The sequence below is a fragment of the Balearica regulorum genome, chromosome 4 (assembly GCF_011004875.1).
Source record: "Balearica regulorum gibbericeps isolate bBalReg1 chromosome 4, bBalReg1.pri, whole genome shotgun sequence".
Lineage (NCBI taxonomy): Eukaryota > Metazoa > Chordata > Aves > Gruiformes > Gruidae > Balearica > Balearica regulorum.
Genome location: NC_046187.1, coordinates 14,071,076 through 14,091,549, shown reverse-complemented (window position 1 = coordinate 14,091,549; position 20,474 = coordinate 14,071,076). Strand labels below are relative to the sequence as shown.

The window sequence follows — 20,474 nt, the reverse complement described above, 5'->3', positions numbered from 1 at the left end:
GAAAAATGAGTCACGCTTGCTAAACTAGAAGAAGAGTCTGCATCTTCTCTGCAGAGCACTCTCAAAAGATGATAGTGGTAATTTGTATCATATTACACTCTGCAATAGGTCCATATCACTTAATGGCATTTGAATTGCATAGCCAGAGACAACATTCAAAGTTTCAAGTGATGATAAAGAAATCCCTTTTAAATGAAAATTGAAGAGAAATACCTGCTGTAAGATTGCCTGTTGTTTTGTTCACTTGAAAATATCCTGCTCTTTGAATAAAATCTGACATTTCATTCAGCCTTATTAGTAAATATAGAAGTTGCAATGAGCTGGGCTTGCCTGATTTGCTTAGGAATGAGGTGGCATCTAAACTTTTGAATATCTATGATATGAAAAAACTAACTACTGAGTTCCTTTTTTCTTTTCTAAGTTTATTCCCATTGTAGCTCATCAGGCTGAAGTAGGATGGCATGGATCAGTAATTAAAGAATGCCCGTATCCATTTCCCTAGTGACTATTAGCTTTGTTGTCTTTATATCTACACATTGTGTTGGCTGTGAACAGCGAAGCAGAAGGACTTCCTAGTCAGGTTCCACATCCTAATGTATTGTCATCTTTGTCTCTCAGAGTTCTGAAGCCTCTGAAGTGGTAATCCTGGAGCGCTGCTGGATTGTGGAGTTCAGGAGTAAAACAGATGTTTCAATAGTTCTTAGTAAGTAAGACACAGCTTGGTATGTTCAGTGTGAATTTTTTTTTATTTCTGTCAACAAAAACCACCCAGACATTGAAACTTCGCTAAAAACTTAGCTAAAAGATATCCTGTTGTCTATTACTTGCATACATCTCAATACTGCTTGTCTCTGAATTCATGCCTAAAAAGAAAATCCTAACAGCTATTGTTTTACTTTTTCTAAAATCAAGTGAAAGTCTTATGTCATCATCTTCCTCTAACAATAAGTAGAAGTTTGATGATCTGGTTTGTTAGATATTATGTACAATATGGCTTTTATGTTGATGCATAGCCAATTCATCTTATTCCTGAATTATTAATCATTGCCAACTTCCCTACTAAATGAGAGATTTCTTGTTTTTTCTCACCTCCTATCAACTCTTCATTAATAAAATTTTTAAAAACAGTAGAAAAAAAAAATCACTTATTTCATAGAAATCACATCATTATTTTAGTGGAAAGATTTTATTTTGAGAAAATGCTGATATAGAGTTTTCTCTGCAGGAACAACTCAAATAGTCATTGTGTTAGAATTTTTTTATGGATTCTTTTTGATACCACTGCAGAGTTTTGAAATCCTTAAATCAATCTGTCATTTTCTGTTAGCTGTAATGGTCTAAGAGCAGTTTTCGTAGGCTAGTAACACTATCTATAGTGGAAAAAAGTTATGCTGCATTTGTGGGCTTGATGGCCAGCTTTACCTTTAGTTGAAGTTCCTACCTTCTTTTTTGTACTCACCAAAATCTCCAGTTTACGTCAAGGAAAATGTTGCATTAATTATGCTAACTTTTCTCCTCACCTGCTGAAGTGATTCTTAGTGTTTGGTCACATTTGAGAAGGCAGTGACTTAAAATGTATTTGTTGTAGATTTTATCCTTCTCTGGGGAATAGCTCAAATCCTGCGTCTTTAGTAGTGGAGTTAAATGGTATGTTTTGTGCCTGATGTTGAGGCATTGCATCAAAAAGGACTTCTTTCTGAATTTGGAAGCATTGCTTTGCCTAACTATAACAGCTGAATGATTACAATTAACTCTCAAATTGAGACTTTTCTAATTATGTCCTTATTGATTCCAGTTCACTGATTGGAATCATCAGCTTTATGAGGTGGTGGTGTTACAGTTTGGGTATAAACACAGTCATGTCAGTTCCCTTTTGGTACGACTTTTATAATGCTCAAATGTATTGCTGCTGAACTGAGGCAAAAGTACAGTTGTACTTGCTGACAAGATTCTTTCAATTGGCTTTGAGGCCTGCAAACAGGACAGTTTCTGTGGCAGCGAGACCAGCAGATTTTAAGTCCAAAAGCTGGGGAAGTAGACAGCAGGGGGTATTGAGTAAGTAAGCACTTCAGGCTGCCTGTGGAGAAAAAGAGACTGTGAAGTATGTGTGGAAGAAGAAATATACTTGCATAGTTAGGAATGGAAATTGCTACCCAAGACACAGGCTTTGCAAAATGAAGTTTGAAGGTCAGTAGTGTGGTTAAAGGTAAGGGCAGCATTCTGACCTGCCTCTAAAAACATATTGAAGTAGAAAAGAGGAAACAGTGCAGAGAACTCCAGGTATGCAGAGCCAACGAATGATGATGAGTGCCTGGGGCATGCCCAAAGGAACACAACAGGAAGAAGAGACAGACAGGTACAGGAGAAATGGATTTCAAAGTTGGTAATTTTCCTGTACTGGAGAACAAGGGCAAGAGCCTCGCTGATGATTTGTTGGATGGGAAAAGAAAAAAAAAAAGCGCCAGACTATTATGAGGTATTACAACAAAACTGTAGACAAATGAAGATGATATACTGTGTACTGTGTGAGGATAAAATACCAAAAGAAATGAAATAATAATTCATGTACTGTAGGAGAGAACAAAATTCAGAAGACAAAGGGGATGAGAAAAGCAAAACTCGGGAACCAAGAAGAGAGATCTTTGTCAGTGCAGACTTTGACTGTGAAAAACTAGGGTAGGAGAACATACCTGCTTGCAATGCCATGTTCCTTGTGGAACAGACAGAGGAGAGCTGTGCCAGAACACAGCAGGAGCTCCAAAGAAGGAGATGGAGTTGGTCTGTGGTGCGGCTGCGAAGGGACGTTTTCTCCATTGTGCACGCTGCAAGATAAAGAAAATCAACTGGCGGCTCAACTCGAGAACCGTGAAGGGAGTGTTGGACCAAGCTTTTGGCCGATTGTCTCCATTTTTGAGTGATGGGCTGAATCCTAGCAGATATAAGAGTCAGAAATGCAGACTAACTGCAATATCTAAGAGAACGTAATAAAGGGCAGTGGAGTAAACATGGAAGGGAAAAAGAAGAATGTTTTACTGCAATATCTAGTGATACTGTGGAGCTGATCATTGCCTCAGGGTGGTGTGGGCACTGAAACATAAGGAGCACAGAAGAGGTCAGGCAGTCCTGTCAGCGCTTCAAGTGTAGTTGTCAGTGCTCCCAAAGCAGCCTGGCTCAAAAGGTTTTTAAGTGTACCATGAAAGGAAACAGAAGGGTTTGTTAGGTGAACTATCGCTCTGCATGTGGCTGGTTGCTTGCCTGCCCTCATAACATGAACTTGTTGCTGTTAGCAGAACAGGTCAGACACTGGTGTGAGGTGGATCTGATTGAATGTGGCAGTTCACACAACTGTGATTCATTCCTGAAATCCCAGAAGGTGTGATGAGGAGAACATTTCAACTCTTTTGTCCTAAAAGATCTCAAACCTGGAAACTGCTGCTGTGCACTGAAATGTTTGAGCGATGCCACGTTAACTGCCTTGCCTTGGATTCTCCTCAGGAATAACCACCATGTTCACGCCATCTAAGCTTGCACCTTGTAAAATACAGGCAGGCATTGTAGCCTTGCCAGGTACAGAAGTATATAATCATAGCTATTTAGAGAATAGCTATGTCTCTGCTGGACCTTGGAGACCCTGTTAAAGGTGGTTAGGCTGCTAGGTTTATGTGCCCAGGTGCTGGTGGGGGGGGGTGGCTGCAGGGCGGCCTCTGTGAGGAGAGGCTGGGGCTGCCTCATGCCAGGCACAGCCAGTTCCGACCGCCTCTGATGGCCTCACTGCAGGGGCCCTGCTGGTGATGCCTCAGGAAAAGCATGTTTCAGAAAGGGTAAAATGCTGCCCAGCAATAAGGAGTGAGGAAAAAAAGTGTGAGAAACAGCCCTGCGAGCCCCAGGGTGAGAGCAGGAGAGGAGGAGGTGCTCCAGGTGCCTGAGCAGAAGCTGCCCTGCAGCTCCTGGAGAAACCCCAATGGAGCGAGTATTTCCCTGCAGCCTGTGGAGAGACCACACTGCAGCCAGAGGTAAAGTGTGAGGAGGAAGCAGCAGCAGAGAGGAGCTGATATGGGCTGACCATAACCACCCCAGACCACAAATCCCCAAGCTTCTTGGGGTGTGGGGAAGGTAGAGGGGTCAGGAGTGAAGGTGAGTCTGAGGGAATGGAGGGGGGAAGAAAGTCTTTGTTTCTCCCTCGTCAGGACTATTTTAATTTGCCATAATTTGAATTATCTTTCCCATAAGATGAGTCTGTTTTGCCCATGATGGTAATTAGTAAGTGATCTCCCTGTCTTTATCTCAAACTATGAGCTTCATGTTTTCTCCCCCAGCCCTGTTGAGGAAGGGGAGTGAGCGGGCAGCTGGGTGGGCAGCTAGCAGCCAGCCAAGGTCAACACACCACAGTTAATCTGTCCAGCCTTTTTCTTTAAGTGATTTTGTCGACATCCAGATGTGTCAGTGTTTGAGCAGATGATGCAAAAAGATAGGCAACCATGAACAGAAAGTTGGCATTAATATTGGTAGTTTTCAGTTGCTGTTATGTTTCTCTGGAATAAGGTGATCAGAGCTGTGTGACGAGATGTTTGAACCTGTCCCAAGACCAATCTGAAGTTGACCACTGCGTTGTATAGAGCCTCATGTGGGTGAGAGCAAAGGACTCTGTTGGCCTCCTTTTCTCCACATGATGTTGTACAACACAAAATTAGGAATAAACCCAAGAGACACAGGCACAATGAAATGAAATCAGGTGTGAGAGGGAGCACTCAAGGACTGCCTTCTCTTGATCTGTAAATCTCTTCTGTTTTTCAGGAGAAGAGATTCCTTTAAGGCCATATTAATTGCGTTAGTGTGTGTGGTCCCTTAGTGAGAAGTAGGGAGGTAAAAGCTGATGAGGCATGAGGAGGGAGGGAGGGAACAGAGGAAGAAGACAAATCTTCTGATGCAGTCACAGTTATCTAAAATATCTTGCAGGGTATCAGGCAAAAAGAAAAAATAAAGGCCTGCATGTAGGAATGCTCTTAGGACAGCAAGCATTCCCTTTTGCCAGTTGTAGCATGTAAGCCACTTGGATTTGTGTTTCCTTCAATAGTAGTGGCTTGGAAAGGCAGGTCAGTGTTGCTCCCTGTTTTGTGGATGGAATAACTGAGGTGCGTGCTAAGGTTGCTGCTGTTGCAGACCTAGACGGGGAATCAAGATTTCTGAATCCTGCCTTTAAGGTAAACTGATGGTCCAGCCAGTGATGTAATATACTTCCTTTCAGCAAAAGCAGTCTACTGCTTTTAAAAGGCCACGCTTGGTGGTGAATGCAGCAGTATTTCTGTTCAGTGATCTTGAGATACCATTGTGGTATTTAAATACTTGTGTGGTCTGCCTTGCTTCCAGCATAGGTGTGGTATTTACTTAATGAAAGGGGAGAAGCAATGTGGCATGTGTGAAAGCCTGCAGGTATTAAAAGAAACAGTGTTATACTGCAGTAGTCAACCTGGGATATCACACTGTCTTCATTTCAAATAGCTCAGGCTCTGTGTGAGCTTCTGTTGGGACTTAAATGGAGATTATAATGGTAACTTATATAAAAGTTTATTCCAACATTGCAAAATAAAAAAAACCCCAAACCTAGCACTGAAGATAAAATTTTTAATTAAATTCTTTATCTTTGATTGAAAATTTAACTTCCAAAGGAAGATTAACGTAGCATCATGAGTAACCATGGGATGATTTCATCACTACTAATTTGAACATGAAATGCATCACCATATAGAATTCAGTCAGCTTTGTGAATTAAAAGCCTCTGATGTCTGTATAAGAAATATCCTGCGGATATAATTTACGTATCAAAGCTTCCATTCTACTTTTGTTACAGCATATGGTGGTTAGCTGTGACAGTGCTTTATGTTTTAGAGTGGCAGTGGCTCATTGATATTCTCAACCATTTTCTGCTGCTGAGGTAGCAACTGAGAATTACTTTTTGCTATTGTGTGTGAAGAGAGAGGGACAACCTTTAACCTTTTTGAACTTTCTTTACTTTGCATATTGGCATAGGATGGAAAAATAGCGATCCTCTAGAAGAGATTTTCAGCCTGGACAATTGACCATGTGCTTTGTACTTTTTTTTATTTATATCCTGCCAGTAATTTCTTTACCCTGTTCAACATGGTTTTATGCTTACAGTCTTCATTAATGAAGATAAAGCAAGCCATAGAATATCAGTATTCCTGTCACTCTTACATATTTAGTAAAATAAAACAATAAAGCCTTCTTAAGAAAAAAAAAAAAGGAAAATTAATGACAAATGAAAAAGCTTTAAAACCAAAGTGCTTTCACCCTACTCTTGGAAATGTTTGTTTTATTATTTTATATTTTAAAAGACTTTCCATTAAACTGCAGTCTTTTGAAAGACAAGGGTCAACTCCAATAACAGCCCACACTTTTTTTGGTGACAATTGTTTCTGGCTTCACAGAAACAATTTAGCTGCTGGAAGGGCCACTAATTAATTGTTTCTGTGTAAGAGATTATGGTTAAAGTTACAATCAAGTACACTTTAAATTTAAGAGGGACATCATTAAGACATTTTTAACTAGAAATTTGTTTTCATTTTTAAAACAAGTGAAATACCAAAGTACTTGCAGAGAAAAGAGGCAATTGCTATTGTTAAATTGAAAAACTTGGGAAATGTAAGTATTACAAAATAATAGGAACACAAAAAAAAAGCTGTTTTGGGGTGATGGAACTAACACCAAAATACACTTCTGACTTCAGACATTTGGATTAGAGTAGAAAAGGCTTTCCGTGCCACCGGGGATATCTCTGCTTATCTTTGTGCTATTTCCTTATTTGACAGCAGTCCTGTTTGGGCAGGGGGTTTGAATTCTTTATTTGAGCTGCAGAAGTCCTATGAGACCACAGTTTTCTATTCTGGCTTCTGTGGGAGGAAAGTCTTGATGAGATCAGGCTTCACTAAAAAAGAGCTGTTGGTGAGCAGAGGCTTGATCAGAAAAGGCTCTGTGAAAGGCTCTATGTTTGCTTTCCACTATCTGCTTCCTTGTCTTTTGCTTCCAATTTAGCCTCTGATTCTGAAATAAGGAAAAGCAGCAGAGTTGGCAAGCTGCTGGAAGGGCCGCTAAGCACCTGGTAGTGAGGCATCTCCACTTAAGAAGATGCCTGAAGCAGTATAGCCACTGGACCACGTTAGCTTCCGTAATGTCAATGTAAGTGATGTCTATTTCTGCCCGCTTTGTGTGTCAAGGGACGGGAAGTCAAGGAAAGTTTGAACACAGTTATACACGGTGCAAGTTGGGCAGTTTCTAGACTACAAAACTTTCAAAATGTGTGTATAGCAACACTACTGGCCAAGTGGATGTGAGTTTGTATAGTCCCAAGCGCTACATCCATCTGCAGTAGAGGAAATGCAGAATGCTCTGCTACCAAATCTGTTCCCACAGATTTTGCCAATGATGCCTCAATGTTAGCTTGCTTTTGCTGCATTAAGTGCCAGTTGCATTATCCAAATGTCGGTGCTAACATTTAGAGACCACACTCTATGCATCAGAATTAGTATTGTTTTGTCATGTTTTGTCTTTTTTTTTTTCTTACCCCCCTCCTCCCTTTCCCCCTGAGGCTGGTAGCTGCAACCATTAATTCATTTTCAACTGGACGGTTCAAAACTGAACTAACAATGTAGAGATACGAGAAGAAACATTTTGATAGCTGGTTATTTATTGCAATTGCAGACTAGTGTTAAATGGCAAATATGTGTCTGAATTCACATATTTTTAGATTTGCTCTTGTAGTAATTTAAGTAGACTATACTAGTCACAGTACTCTTGCTTTTAAGCACTCTGCTAGGTTCCAGGAAACAAATGAGATATCTTGGGAAAAGCTGAGGACAAAGCTTTGTAAAACATTGTTTTAGGTAGTGATTTCCATTAGATACACACAAATCTATAGTGAGGGCAAACACTATCAGGTTAACCATAGGTTACATCAATGTCCCAGTGTCTGATCCTGAAATTTTTCCCTTTGTTTCTCATTTTGATTTTATGCAAGCTATCAAAAGGTCGTATGTTGTCTTTTGTAGCTATGTAGACCTTCTTTAGTTCAAGAAGAAAAAGAGATAAAGATAGAGCCATATACCATTTTGCCTTGAATGTAGAGGATAGTAAACTGAATGTTTCTCAAAAAAAATCATTGTGTCTTAACTGCATGAGTGTCTTCCCCGGGTTTTTGCTGCTGAACTTGAAACCCCACTAGGGATGTCCAGCACTAAGATGAAAATTATGGTTCTGATATTGCAGATTCCCGAGTAGACAGAAAACTTTCTTAGTATTCTATGTTCTTAGATCTTACATGTCCTCTTACTCAAAAATTATATCATAACAGGATATGCATACCAGATAAAGAACTGGTCTCATCAAAGTCAATAGTAAATATCCTCAAAAAGGTCAAGATTTTTTTTCCGAATCTAACTCACGGTAACTCATGTCAGCAATAACAGAGCATAACAAAGGATGCTTGTGTACTTGTATTCTCTACAGTAACTCCTTAATTGTAAAGTATAAAGTGCCTTTGTCCACCCATGAAATACTCCTGCGTTTAGGATGCTTCAATGTAAATATGATTCTGCTGATATGTCTACCATCCATTTGAGGCCTTCATTACATGTGTGGGTCTGGTAGTTTTATTTTCAGAAAGACTCATTTCAGCTAAGTCTTGTCTCCCTACTGAAACTTGGAATTAAGTGTCTGAGCTTGTTAGGGTTTACTGTATGCGTATGGTTTAAAATAATAGTCAACATAACAATCTGTGAGAGAAGAGCAAAGAAATGATGATCTTTATTATATAAATAAATCTTTGTGCTCCTTTATTGCAACAGACATTTTTGCCAATGTTTGGACATTGTTTATGTTTCTTCTAGTATGTGAACTTGTTGTACGTAAACATTACATGCACTTCAACAGTATGGGAAATACATCACTTGCCAACTGTTGGATCTACAGAGTAAAACTTTCTACATTTGCAGTGGTGAATATTTTTCAGATATTTTCATTGCTTTTCAGAATGTGACTTAGCTGTCAGAATACTCCAAAGATCTAAATATAGCAGACTGTAGTGTTTTGAAGTGATAGTTTAGAATGAATTTCCAGATCTCAAAACTGGCATCTGTTAGATCAGAATACAGGGAATTATGCCCACTCCTACTGCATTTCACTCTCCGTTTCTGGTTCCATGCATATTAAGGGTGATTCAGTATGCCTTTTGTGCTTGGCAGTGTGATTTCTACAGCTAAGAGGTAAATATAAATAGCATGATTTCAATTGCAAAGTATTGATTTCCTCCCAAAGCAGATGTTTTTTATCTAGCTAGTGGTAGGATATTTCAAGGCAAGATCACTGTTCCTATTTACATTTAAAAATAAAGAGCAAAAAGAAAAGAATACCTTGATATATTTGTATTTCGGTTGTTAAGTGTCGGCTTCTTTGTCTGACAGTCTTTCCTTAGCTAAGATGTCTTGAATCTTTTTTTTTTTTTTTTCCGGTTAGAATGACTGCTGGTTAATTTTGGTCTTGATGCTGGTTGACTGCATGCCTCTCTTTTTCTTTCCCTTTCTCCACTGGTAGTTCCAAAATACTATGAAATAAAAACAAACTTCTGAATCATTGGAGTCAGTGACAGAAGGGAGTAGACAACTGTGCTGTTGCAGATTGTACTTGGAGGAGCAGAAAAGTTATTTGCTCTTCTAATTACCAGCCTTCTTGAAGGTTACTGCCCTCATGGCTCAGATGCAGTAGCAGCTCACATGAGAGCTTACAGCTGAAACTTCTATGCCTCTAAATTTATCTTTGACAAACAGTAAAGCTCGCCTTGTTCAGGCTTGGTCACTCAAGACAAGTATGTATTTTGTGTGTAAACAAGGATCTGATGAACATCTGCAGCTCCCTCACATTTTGAATATTCTTGTCTCAAGAACTGAATACCTTGTTTTCCGACTGGGCCAGGGCTAGAGGCAAGAGTTTGAATCCTGATTAGCGCTTTGTAAATTGCCTGTGAAGCCAGAAAGATGTTCCTCCACTTTCTGCTATTTTTCCCAGTTTTTCCTCATGAATTCTATAGTCCAACTGGTGAGTAATATTTTATCCAGCATTCTTAGCTGCAGCCGCACAGATTTCCTTAGATCCACCTCCAGACAAAAACCTCATTCCACCTCTGCAGGGATTTGTGCCAGTGCAGTTTTAAGAGGCTTCCAGACTTGAGGTTTGCATCTTTTGTTCCCCTCCTCCCCCCATAACAATAAAAGCAGAGTTAATTGTAAGTGGCAGATGCTCAGTTTATGAAGTGCGAATGGGGTTAGAATAACATATGTGGGTAAGTGCCCAAAGTTAAATACTCAAGTTAGTAAAAGGGAATTTAAGTTCACTTTGAAAAAACAATTCTATGTTATTTGGGTTTTCAAACGAAGTGTGAAAATATTTAAGTATTCTCTTTCATCCACTAATATGATCTATGGCTTATTTAGTTCAAAATGATTTTGATGTCCAACCAAACACTTCAGTCCTTATTAATACAATAGCACAGGTGTTTTATAGAGTTTTATGTTTCTAAATCAGTTGGTAACTTCTTTTAAAGCAGCATTGATTTTTCTTTCTTTCCCAGTTTGTTCTTCTGTGTGTGTGTTGCACTAAACGTCACACTGAATTTGTGACTGTGAAGCCATCTATACCTCAGAATTTTAAATGCCTAAGAGGTGTTTTTTCTTCCTGTGCTAATTTTAATCGAATGACTGACCCTTGCTACTTACCTGGATTCCTTGGGAGCTTCAGCTTTTTTGTCTCCCTTTTTTTCTTTTGTTCTTAGAAAATTTGATCATTAAACAATTAGACGTCAGGCAGAACCAGCAAACGACAGGTGGATAGTAATGAGGTCAGAAGCTCCCAGATACAGCCTGTTGAGTCTTCACAGAGGAGCTATGCCATGCTAAATTATCTGCATGTGTTGGTGAGCAGTATTCTGGCAAGGATGAATGAGAGGCTGAACATAAAGGAGAGCACTAACAGAAGAAATGATGGACGCATTCATTCTGGTGAATCCCACTGTCTGCCAGAACCATGTCTGCTGCCCCTGCTAAATCAAATTCTTGTTCAAGTTAGCAGCTCTGATAGCTACCTGCTAGGCTGCAGAATCTGTGCTAAAAAAGGATTTCCCATTTTGGTTTGATTCTGCTACCTAGTTTAGCAATATGTTAATTGCTTTTGGAACCACTCTGTGGATAGACTCAATACTGCACTGAGTATGAAAGAGCTGGGGTTTGATTCAAGAGGTGGATGGGATGCATGGTTCTGTGACCATGAAAAGAAATGTGTGCGTGGTGGTTTTAATTGTGCAACATTAATATTTTCATGACCTCTCTCTTTTTGAATCAGAGTTCCTAAAAACTGTATTTATGTTTCCTGAGTGCAGAGTTTCAGAGTGGAGAACCAGATCTTTACCTTGAAGCTGCATCAAAGCCAGATTGCGAATCTTGGGCTGTGGCACTGGGAGAGGCAAACTCAGAAGGTTTGAAGAATAAAATTCAGCAGCTCCGGAGGCTGATCATGGAAATCAAAGAGGAGAGATCATCAGGTGAAGCACAGCAGTTTCTCCCTTCATCTCAAGTAGACAGTCTAGGAGAGCCACAGTTTACAAGTAAGTACGTATACTCATTTTATGAGCAGTACAATAAAAACGGCCAGCTCTCTGTAGCAGTACAGGTAGTGTCACAGACAGGGTACATAATGCTGTTTAACTTTTTGGTTGACAAAATGCAGCTGGAGAGGAAGCAAACTGATGAAGATTATCTTTAAATATCATTGCCTGATAATATTTTGATTTATGCTGATAACCTTCAGGGAAACAAATGTGTGATTAATGTGTTTCTGACCTTTTCTCTCATCTGTTTTCTTCATAAGACTTAGAAATTGTTTAGTTAGAAATATTCTTTTCCTCTTTTGTGTCTTATATGAGCATATGGACTACTGTTTAAAATATAGTCTGATAACTTTGATAAATATATAAATCTTTAGTGATACTTGAATACAGATTTGTTCTTTGTGATATAAAGGCACTCTGGGGATTTGAAAGCACGTAGCCATATGTTGAGTCATGTTTGGTGCACTGGAGTCTGGACACTGTATTTCAGTTGCCCAGTTACTTAATCAAGTCTGTATCCAGCATATTCATAAAGGTGTTGCAGACCTATTTGCTGACTCTGCTAGTGGCAGAATTCAACTTGTACATTTGTTACTCCATTAAAAAAAAAATAAATCTTGTTATTTCTTACTGACCAAGGCCTTTCTAAGCTCTGCAGCTGTAATTTTTCTTGCACAGACTTGACTGATTGGCTATAGTAATGAGAACTCTGTGAAACTAGACCTATTCCTTTTCATGGAGCAAGAACACCTGTAAGTTCTGGTGGGAGGGGTTTTTTGTTTGGGGGTTTTTTCCATTTTTATTTTTTTTATTTTTTTAACAAAAATCTTGCCTTCTAGTTCATATACCAACTCGGTCCTTCCCATCTGACCAATTTTTTCAATACAGGCAAATACTTAATGCTCACTAGGCACAATACATAAATGTCAACAAGAGACAGTTTAATTTCTACAAGGTTCATTGATACTGTAGTTGTGATCCAATTACTTCCTGCAGAGGGTGAACAACTCTGTATTATTTAACTATCCTTATGTTTCTGTTGTCGTAGCTCAGTCGTTCACTTCTTTATCCTAGCGCAGTAAGAAAATACTGTCTTTTGCAGTAAAATATGCACTAGAATATAATTCCACAATGGAGGGAATTAAAATGTTCTTATTGTCCTTGGTATATGAGGAAAAGAATTAATGTGCTATTTTCTGACAAAAAGAAGTTGTGTTTGCTGCTTTACAATTTATATGTAGGTCAATAACATGGTGATGTATTTTACTATATTAACTTGATTTACATACTTTCTCAGAACACGTTTTTTCATTCCATTTTTAATATGATGACATACCTACTTAAAAATAAGTCATTAGATTTAATATTTTTCCAACAGATACATAGTTGTTGTGATTAAAAATCATAGAAGTACCCATCCATGAAAGGCTAGGATTTTTTTTTCCTTGGTTTCCTTTCCTAGCAATGGAAATCTCTATTAAAAAGAGAGAAGTCTTCTTCAACAGTAGTTTTTTTTTTTTTTTTCAGGCAAGTATTTCAATCAAAGGTCTCTTTCATTATTGGTTTGTGACATAAAATGTTACTCTGGTGGCAGTGGCAATTTTACTGTGTATTAAAAAGCTAGATATTGAAATAAAATTATTTCTAATATCTTTTTCTTTTTCTTAACCTTAAAAGATATTCAGAGAACTGCAAATGAACCAAAGCTGGAGTTCAGTCTTGGTAAGATACAATTTTGACTTCTTGGAATTGCAACGGCCTGTGTGCCTGAAGAGTTTATATATATAGTGTTATACAATGTAACACATTACCTGTTTGAAAAAAAAGAACCCTGGTTCCTTTCGGTGGGAGATGTCCCTGTGCATGTCTCTGAAATGCTGACGTTAGATTCTTAATTCATTGGAATGGCTGAAGATCTACTGACTTCTCTGATGCTATGCTGCTCTACCAAGCTGAAAATCTGCCCAATGGCTTTGTGAATGTTGCTTATGAAATATTACTTATTTGGAACAAGACATTTAAGATCAGAGTTTTTTAAAAGATGTTTTATTCAGGTTAAAGTAGTGTCCCTTTAGAACAAGCTTTTATTTGAAAGTGTTGATTATTATTTTGTAAAAAAGAGTCAATTTAAACGTTTACCTGATTTTCTCTTCTTATACTTAGTATAAGTAATTAGTATACGAGTACTATATATTAGCATAGTATATAATGTAAGATAACTTTGTTTCAGGACATATTCTATTAGCTCAAGCCTCCCTCTGTATTCAGAGGTATACAGCATGATTAAGATTACTAAGTAAAGTCAAGCAAGCCAATTCAATGATCATGTATTTGTAATACAAGGTGAAGGTGCATGATATTTGCAGCCCAAACTTTGTCCCATTTGTGCCATTTAGAAAGGAAAATCATCAACTTTGTCATTGCTTGTTCAGTGCAAAAACTTTGAAGCTTTCTTAATAGTGAAATAACTATTTGCTGTAGAAGCAGTAAATACAATAATTCCATATCAGAAATCAGAATAATAGCTAGGTTTAGTTGATTAACGGTTGGACTCAATGATCTTAAGGGTTTTTTCCAACCTAAATGATTCTATGACTATTCCTAGCTCCTGTATATGGTAAAATAACACAGTTGCAACCAATGTAATATCTGATGCTATATGCTGCATACGTTCTGAAATGACTAAAACTTGTGCAATTTGTTATGATTTTTTGCATTCTTACAGCCTGCTAATATGCATCTTATGTTGTATAGATGTACACTAAGAAACTTTTACTCAGTCCTATTCAATATCTGTTATAGTTACTCTGAAAGAAACACTTTAAAACATCTATTGCAAAAGTGTGTGTGTATGGGAGAGAAAGAGACATTTGTAAGCAGAGTATTATTACAAATAACTTTCCCTCGGAAACCCCCCAACATAGCAAATAAGATGGCATCAGTGACGTGCCTGCAGGTTCTTGCCCTGCCCGTTCCATCACAGTATCCTGTTTCCTGGCCCTGTCCTTTGATCTGGGTTACACTTGGCTTGTGTGCTGCTGTAACTACGCTCATTTAAAAGCTGATACCCTAAAGCTCTGCCCTTTGGGGCAGATGCAGTTCTGTCTGATACAATCATTTTTAGATTCCCTTAACTGGGAATCTGGGTAGCTTTACCTGTATGCCTTTTAAAATCTAGACAGTTACAGCATTACAAAAACTTTGTCAAGTATTTATTTTTTTTTTTTTTTTTTCTGTAAGGACTGTTTCGACTGAAATTGTTAAATGTTGGCATGGAAGAAAGGCCTAGTTCTCTCTTGGGGATTTACCATGCTATAATAATTGTTAAGAGCGATTTTAACTTTTCTGTGCCTTTCTATGTGCGTTTTATAGGTGATGTGAAAGTAGTATTTGGGTATAGCTAGTAATTGCTATGCTCCAGCGATGATAAACTCCCAGAATGACCCTGGTGTGGCGTAGGAGAGGGAGGAAGGCACTGCAGGCGGTGACTGCAAATTACATGAGCTGTACTTGAGGAGAAGTTTCTTTCAGTGATAAATGTGCCCCAGCAGGCAGAAGTGTAAAAACAATGTAAAACCATTTTCAGACTCGTTTGGGCTCACGCTGGACAGAGCTCTGTTCGCTCATGGTGTCAGTACTTGTGTTTTGCATTTGGTTGTTTCTGTAGGAGTTTGTTCTGCAGCATTATTGATTGAGTCATTGCAGCTCTGTGAGTGATCTTATACATTGACTTCTGCTGCTGCTCAGGTAACAAGAGTAATAGTGTAAACCTCTTGGTTTTGACTCATATTCCTGGCCACTGTCATAAGTCAGAGATATTTGACAGCATAGCCGACTACATAAAGCTGATTCTTAGTGTCTTGATCCTAAAATAATACTAAATATTTAAGCATAACACATTTGCATTTGAGGAAGCCACCCTCAGTGACTGAGTACTCCATGGAAGACTTCAATTTTATCCTAACACCCTTCTTACTGGAATATCAACATACCCATGCCAACACTTCCTAGCTCCAGCCACCCCATTCACCACCACTGTGCCACTCGTATTTGTACAGACGTACATGCACGCAGCAGACGCCTCTTGCTGATAAGTGAGACAGGAACAATTTAGCTGGGAAGGATGCATGTCCTGTTTGGCCCAACCAGCTAGTTAAAATACCTCTCACAAGGGCAGTCAGTCAAGATGCCTTCTGTGCTGTTCACCTGGTTATTGATAGGGCTGGAAGGAACTCTCAGTCTGACAGCCTGGTCTGTGCATCTGGGAAACATGCACTACCTTGCCATGCCAGCTAGGCAAGATAGCTGCCCCTTGGCTGCTGGCAGGCCAAGGGCACTGGTTGGCTGATCTCACCTTTTGAAGGCATTGTTTATGTCGAATTAAAGACTTGGCATTAGTTTTAGCTAATCAAGGACTTCCATGACCTCTCTGAGGCGAACCAAAGCGTGGGTAGCAGGGATGAAAGAGATTCGCTGCAAGCGAGCACACTGCTGTGACATGTGTCTGACTTAGGTAACCAAATCTTAGTGCTCTGTAGAGATGTTTCAACTTGATTAGACTGGTCTTTGGCATTTAGAATTTGGAAGGCAAATCTAACAGTTAATAACCCATAAAAACTGGTCTCTAGCCCTGAAAGAATGGTTTATATCTATAATTTTGTTCATATGCATTATATAAACAATATTAGTTAAGTAGTATATATATGTATGCAAATAGACATTTGCTTATATCAGTTAATATATACATGTTTTAAAGTATATTAAAAAAAGTCTCAGTCATCACATAATTGTACTTTGTAACTCTTCTGTCACTAATTGGTCAATAAATAACATTCAGAAATGGAACTCTCCAGTAACTAAAACAGAATATAACTTTTTAATAATATTTGGGTGCTGCCTAGTATGAGTTTTGTTTAGGGACAGTATGTCTAAATACTGCTCTTCAACACTTGAAGTTCTGATAACTAAATTTTGAAATAATGTTGTTAAAAAGTCTTGCTAGGGGCTTGTATTCTGTTGTCTTAGCTAATTTGCTGCATTCTATATCCATAACACTTTGGAAAGTGTTCTTTTTACAAAATATCCAAAATATTGTTTTCTTTTTATTTTACTTTACAGTTCAGTAAAGATTTTTTTGCTCAGATTGGTTAAAGCAAATGATAAAACTCTTTCCACTCAGCATTTTCGGGAGTGTACCTGATCTTGTAACACTTCTTATTTTGGAGTCAGAGCTGCCTTTAGACAAACTTTTTTTATTTTTATATTCCTGAGGACTCTTTGGAAATATGGCTGGGTTTTGAACCTTGTAACTGTTGTGACATTTTACTTTTCAAACTTTGTCTTGTTGTTTCGCTTTTCAAGTCATTCTGTCCTGCATGCTGTTTTATGAAGCATTAGGAGGTAGCACGTGTCAGTCTGTACAGAGTACTGAGTAGAGAGGACAAACAGAGCAAAAGGAATAAAAATAGATCCTGGGTCTAAATAACAAACCAATTTAACTGTGAAGCTGATAAGAGTCTTTCCCATGACTTCAAAGTGCACAGGGTTAGTTCTTCTATAGATGTTTATTTTGGAGCTACTGTTCTTGGTTGCTTCTTCAAAATATCCCAGCCTTCAAGTCCCAGATGTAACTAAATATGGTGTAGGCTCCTGACTTCACATTGATTTCGGTGTACCTACTTTGTGATACATGAACTTAGCTGAAGTATTATGTAATAGTTATGGGAAATACATTGTATTATGCATATTGGTGAACACTACTGTGAAGTTTTTAAGACCTTGCACCTATAGACATATTTGCATTTACTTGATGGTGAACTGACAAAGCAGCACAAGAAAACTCAATAATCAGAAAAATGAGGGAGCAGGGCAAGAAGGCACAGTTGGTAGTCAAAGTGCTCAAATGTGAACTCAGTAATGAACATGATGTTAATATGGAGAAATACATTTGAAAAAATAGTCTAAAAGGAAAGTTTGTTGTTCCCTCAGTGACCATTAGAATTAATTTTCACACATTTCAGTGTTTTTTACTTTGATTGATTAGAGCTGTGAAGAGAGAGCAAAGGATATTGCAGTTGTGGGTGTAGTGTAGTAATGTAGATAATTGTATAGGAAGGAACGTCTCTGACCATGTTATGGGCATATTTTGGTGCTCATTTTAATGAGAGCACCTGTCTAGCATCTCCAAAAGCTTTCAGTTTCTTGGAAGTATGTTAGGGCAGTGAAGTCTGATGGGCTATCCTATTGTTGCATAAACTCAGGGTACTTTTCAAGGTATAGAATAACGTAAATCTCACCTTCATGTCCTTTTACAAGATTTCATTAAATAGTGCAACATTCTTAGAAAACTTCAAGTGGTTGAAAGAATTAAAAATTAAAATTTCTAGGGTATTTATTTTTTTGTTTTACCAAATAGTGGGTTGGTACAAGAGCTGTCTACGTGTAAATGCAGAAGTTTTTATTCTTTGCTATCTTTCTTTTCCCAGAGTAATATTGTGATGGCATCCCTTGGAAAAGGTCTTGAAGCAGATTTAACTCTGCATACTGAACCTAAATGGTATATCGATGCTGCTCAAAGACCATGACTAAATTATTTTTCCAATTTTGAAACATAATCTGGAGCTTTTTCAGCAGCAGGTGTTCCTAAGAGAGTGATAAGGAGAAATATTATTTTTATCCATACCCCAAACTTGGTGTCAGAGTCCTGATCCTAGCAGAATTTTCCCATCTAACTCAGTTATCCTTCTGCTTCGTCACATTATGAGTTGGTAAATAACTGGTACTTTGTTGTGTTAGCCAAATTTAAAAAACTAAAACCATCGCATTTTTTAGTAAATTTAAGAAGAAAAGTGATCATTTCTCCATGAATCAAACTGAGTCGCTTTATGCTGAAAGGTGTTTATCCTACAAAGAAGTTAAGTGTTGGCTCTTAGGAACAATATTAGCAAAAATATAAAAATGAAGAGGGAGTTTTTGGTCTCTCAAATTTTATTTTATTTTTACATTTCACCCTTTTCTTGTTGAAACAGTTTGCTAAATTTTACATGAATTTGTTCTGGTCCAACACAAATGTCATCTTCTACCAGACTAGCTAGTCAGGTTTTTTTCCTGGTTTTACTGATGTATATTAGATGCTGTTTCTTCCCAACAACAACAAAAAATAGATAAAAGACAAGTTAAATTGGACAGAAGACATTAAGGAAGTAGAAAAAAGGTATCATGTAATCAGAAAGAATGCTCTTTTTTCCTCTGGGAACTACTTATTGGGCTTCTGCCTGTTTTGAGAATTTTGCATTGCAACATAAGATGCTGAAAATACATTTATTCTTAGCAACTCAGTGGTGCTAGGATGAACTTTTTTTTTTTGACAGAAAGGACCCTCCCCAAAGAGTAGCAATTTCAAGCCCAGCCTAATAGACTGTACTGGCATGTTTCCAGTGGTTTTGACTTAGGACTTGTCATGGTTTTGAACTAACTCCTAGAGGAGGTTTCCTTTTTCCCCCACCTTATGCAGGTGAACTTAAGCAAACTTTTGGTTTCAGTGCAGTCAAGGCAACAAGTGAAACTATCTTCCAAAAATGTTCTAAGGTAGTGAATGCCCATCACCTTTCATGTCATTTGGCAACAGGATAATGCATAGTGAGCAAATTGGTAAGTGGGATCACCTAGAGTTGAGTGATGTTGAATTAGTGACCCCTGAGGAGAGTAAGCTCTCCTTACTGTGCTTCTGCATTCTCATAGTATGCTTTCTCTATTATATGCAGACATTATGTAAACACTGCTGAAAAGTGATTTGAGTATGGATTTGCCAAGACTTCACATCATTTTTATCTACCTCTCCTCCCACAGTACATGGTTAGCTTTTGAGAAGGCTTTTGGGATTCTGTCATAGACCTTGCCAAACTGAAAGTAACTGGGTTTTTTTATAGACAGCTTTGTGAAGCTCTGCTCCTTCATTATTGTGCACCTTTTCAAAAGTAAAGCATCACTCCTGAATTTCATATGCTGCATACCCTGTCAGAGAAAAGGGCTGTCGTCTTTAGTGGTATTGCCAAAACTGTCTGGATATTACCATTATGACTTGGTAATTTTAAGCTATTTTGCTGTAATAAAATAGTCATTATGCCACTACTGCAGTGACTAAAAATACAAAAGGAATGTATTGGTGTGTATTCCATGCAAAATCTTGCCTTCTTTTTGTCTTTCATGACTCTTCTTTTATGAGCATATTCAGTCTCCTTCTTGCAGAAGGTTGTCCCATTCCATTTGACAGTGTCAGCCTGCATTCTCTGTTTGCCTTTCCGGTTTAATTCATTATATTTTGCCTCATTTTATGCATAATGCATTGTGGTTTGCTAACCTACAATGTTCACTATATTAAGCCCTCTTTTAAGACTGTGTTATGTACACAAGGAAAAAAATTTGAAAAAAGAATCCAGAAAATGGAGGGGGAGGGGGATACACTAAAAAGCTCAAAACTAGAGTCCTTTCAAAAACTTCTGTCCTTGTTCAGTTTTTTCCAGATATGCTGGGTTTGAGTCCTAGAGAATTAGGCCAGATTTTTAAATCTGTATCTGTAGGCACTACTGTAATTTCAGAAATCTATCCTTCAATCCCTTTAGAGTAGGGATTGTCTTCATTTGCATTGCAGCTAGAGAGGCAGCATGCTGTCATGAACCTTAAATATTAATCTGTACTAATTGTATTGCTGAATATGCAAGGACTCAAGAATCCTCACTAATGAAACTTTGGAAGATACTCAGTATTCTGCTTGCTTCTTGCATGTTGAGAGAATCTGAAAAAATCT

General features: G+C 38.1%; 1 protein-coding gene across 2 annotated transcripts in view; it reads left to right on the top strand.

The window, feature by feature from the left end:
* The window catches only part of INPP4B (inositol polyphosphate-4-phosphatase type II B), a 335,694-nt gene that overhangs the window by 122,243 nt on the left and 192,977 nt on the right, over positions 1-20,474 (top strand). For both annotated transcript variants that reach the window (XM_075751208.1, XM_075751207.1), the window contains exons 3-5: positions 619-703; positions 11,441-11,665; positions 13,346-13,390. In XM_075751208.1, the coding sequence (XP_075607323.1) occupies positions 619-703; positions 11,441-11,665; positions 13,346-13,390 (355 nt within the window). The remainder of the gene's footprint in view (positions 1-618; positions 704-11,440; positions 11,666-13,345; positions 13,391-20,474) is intronic.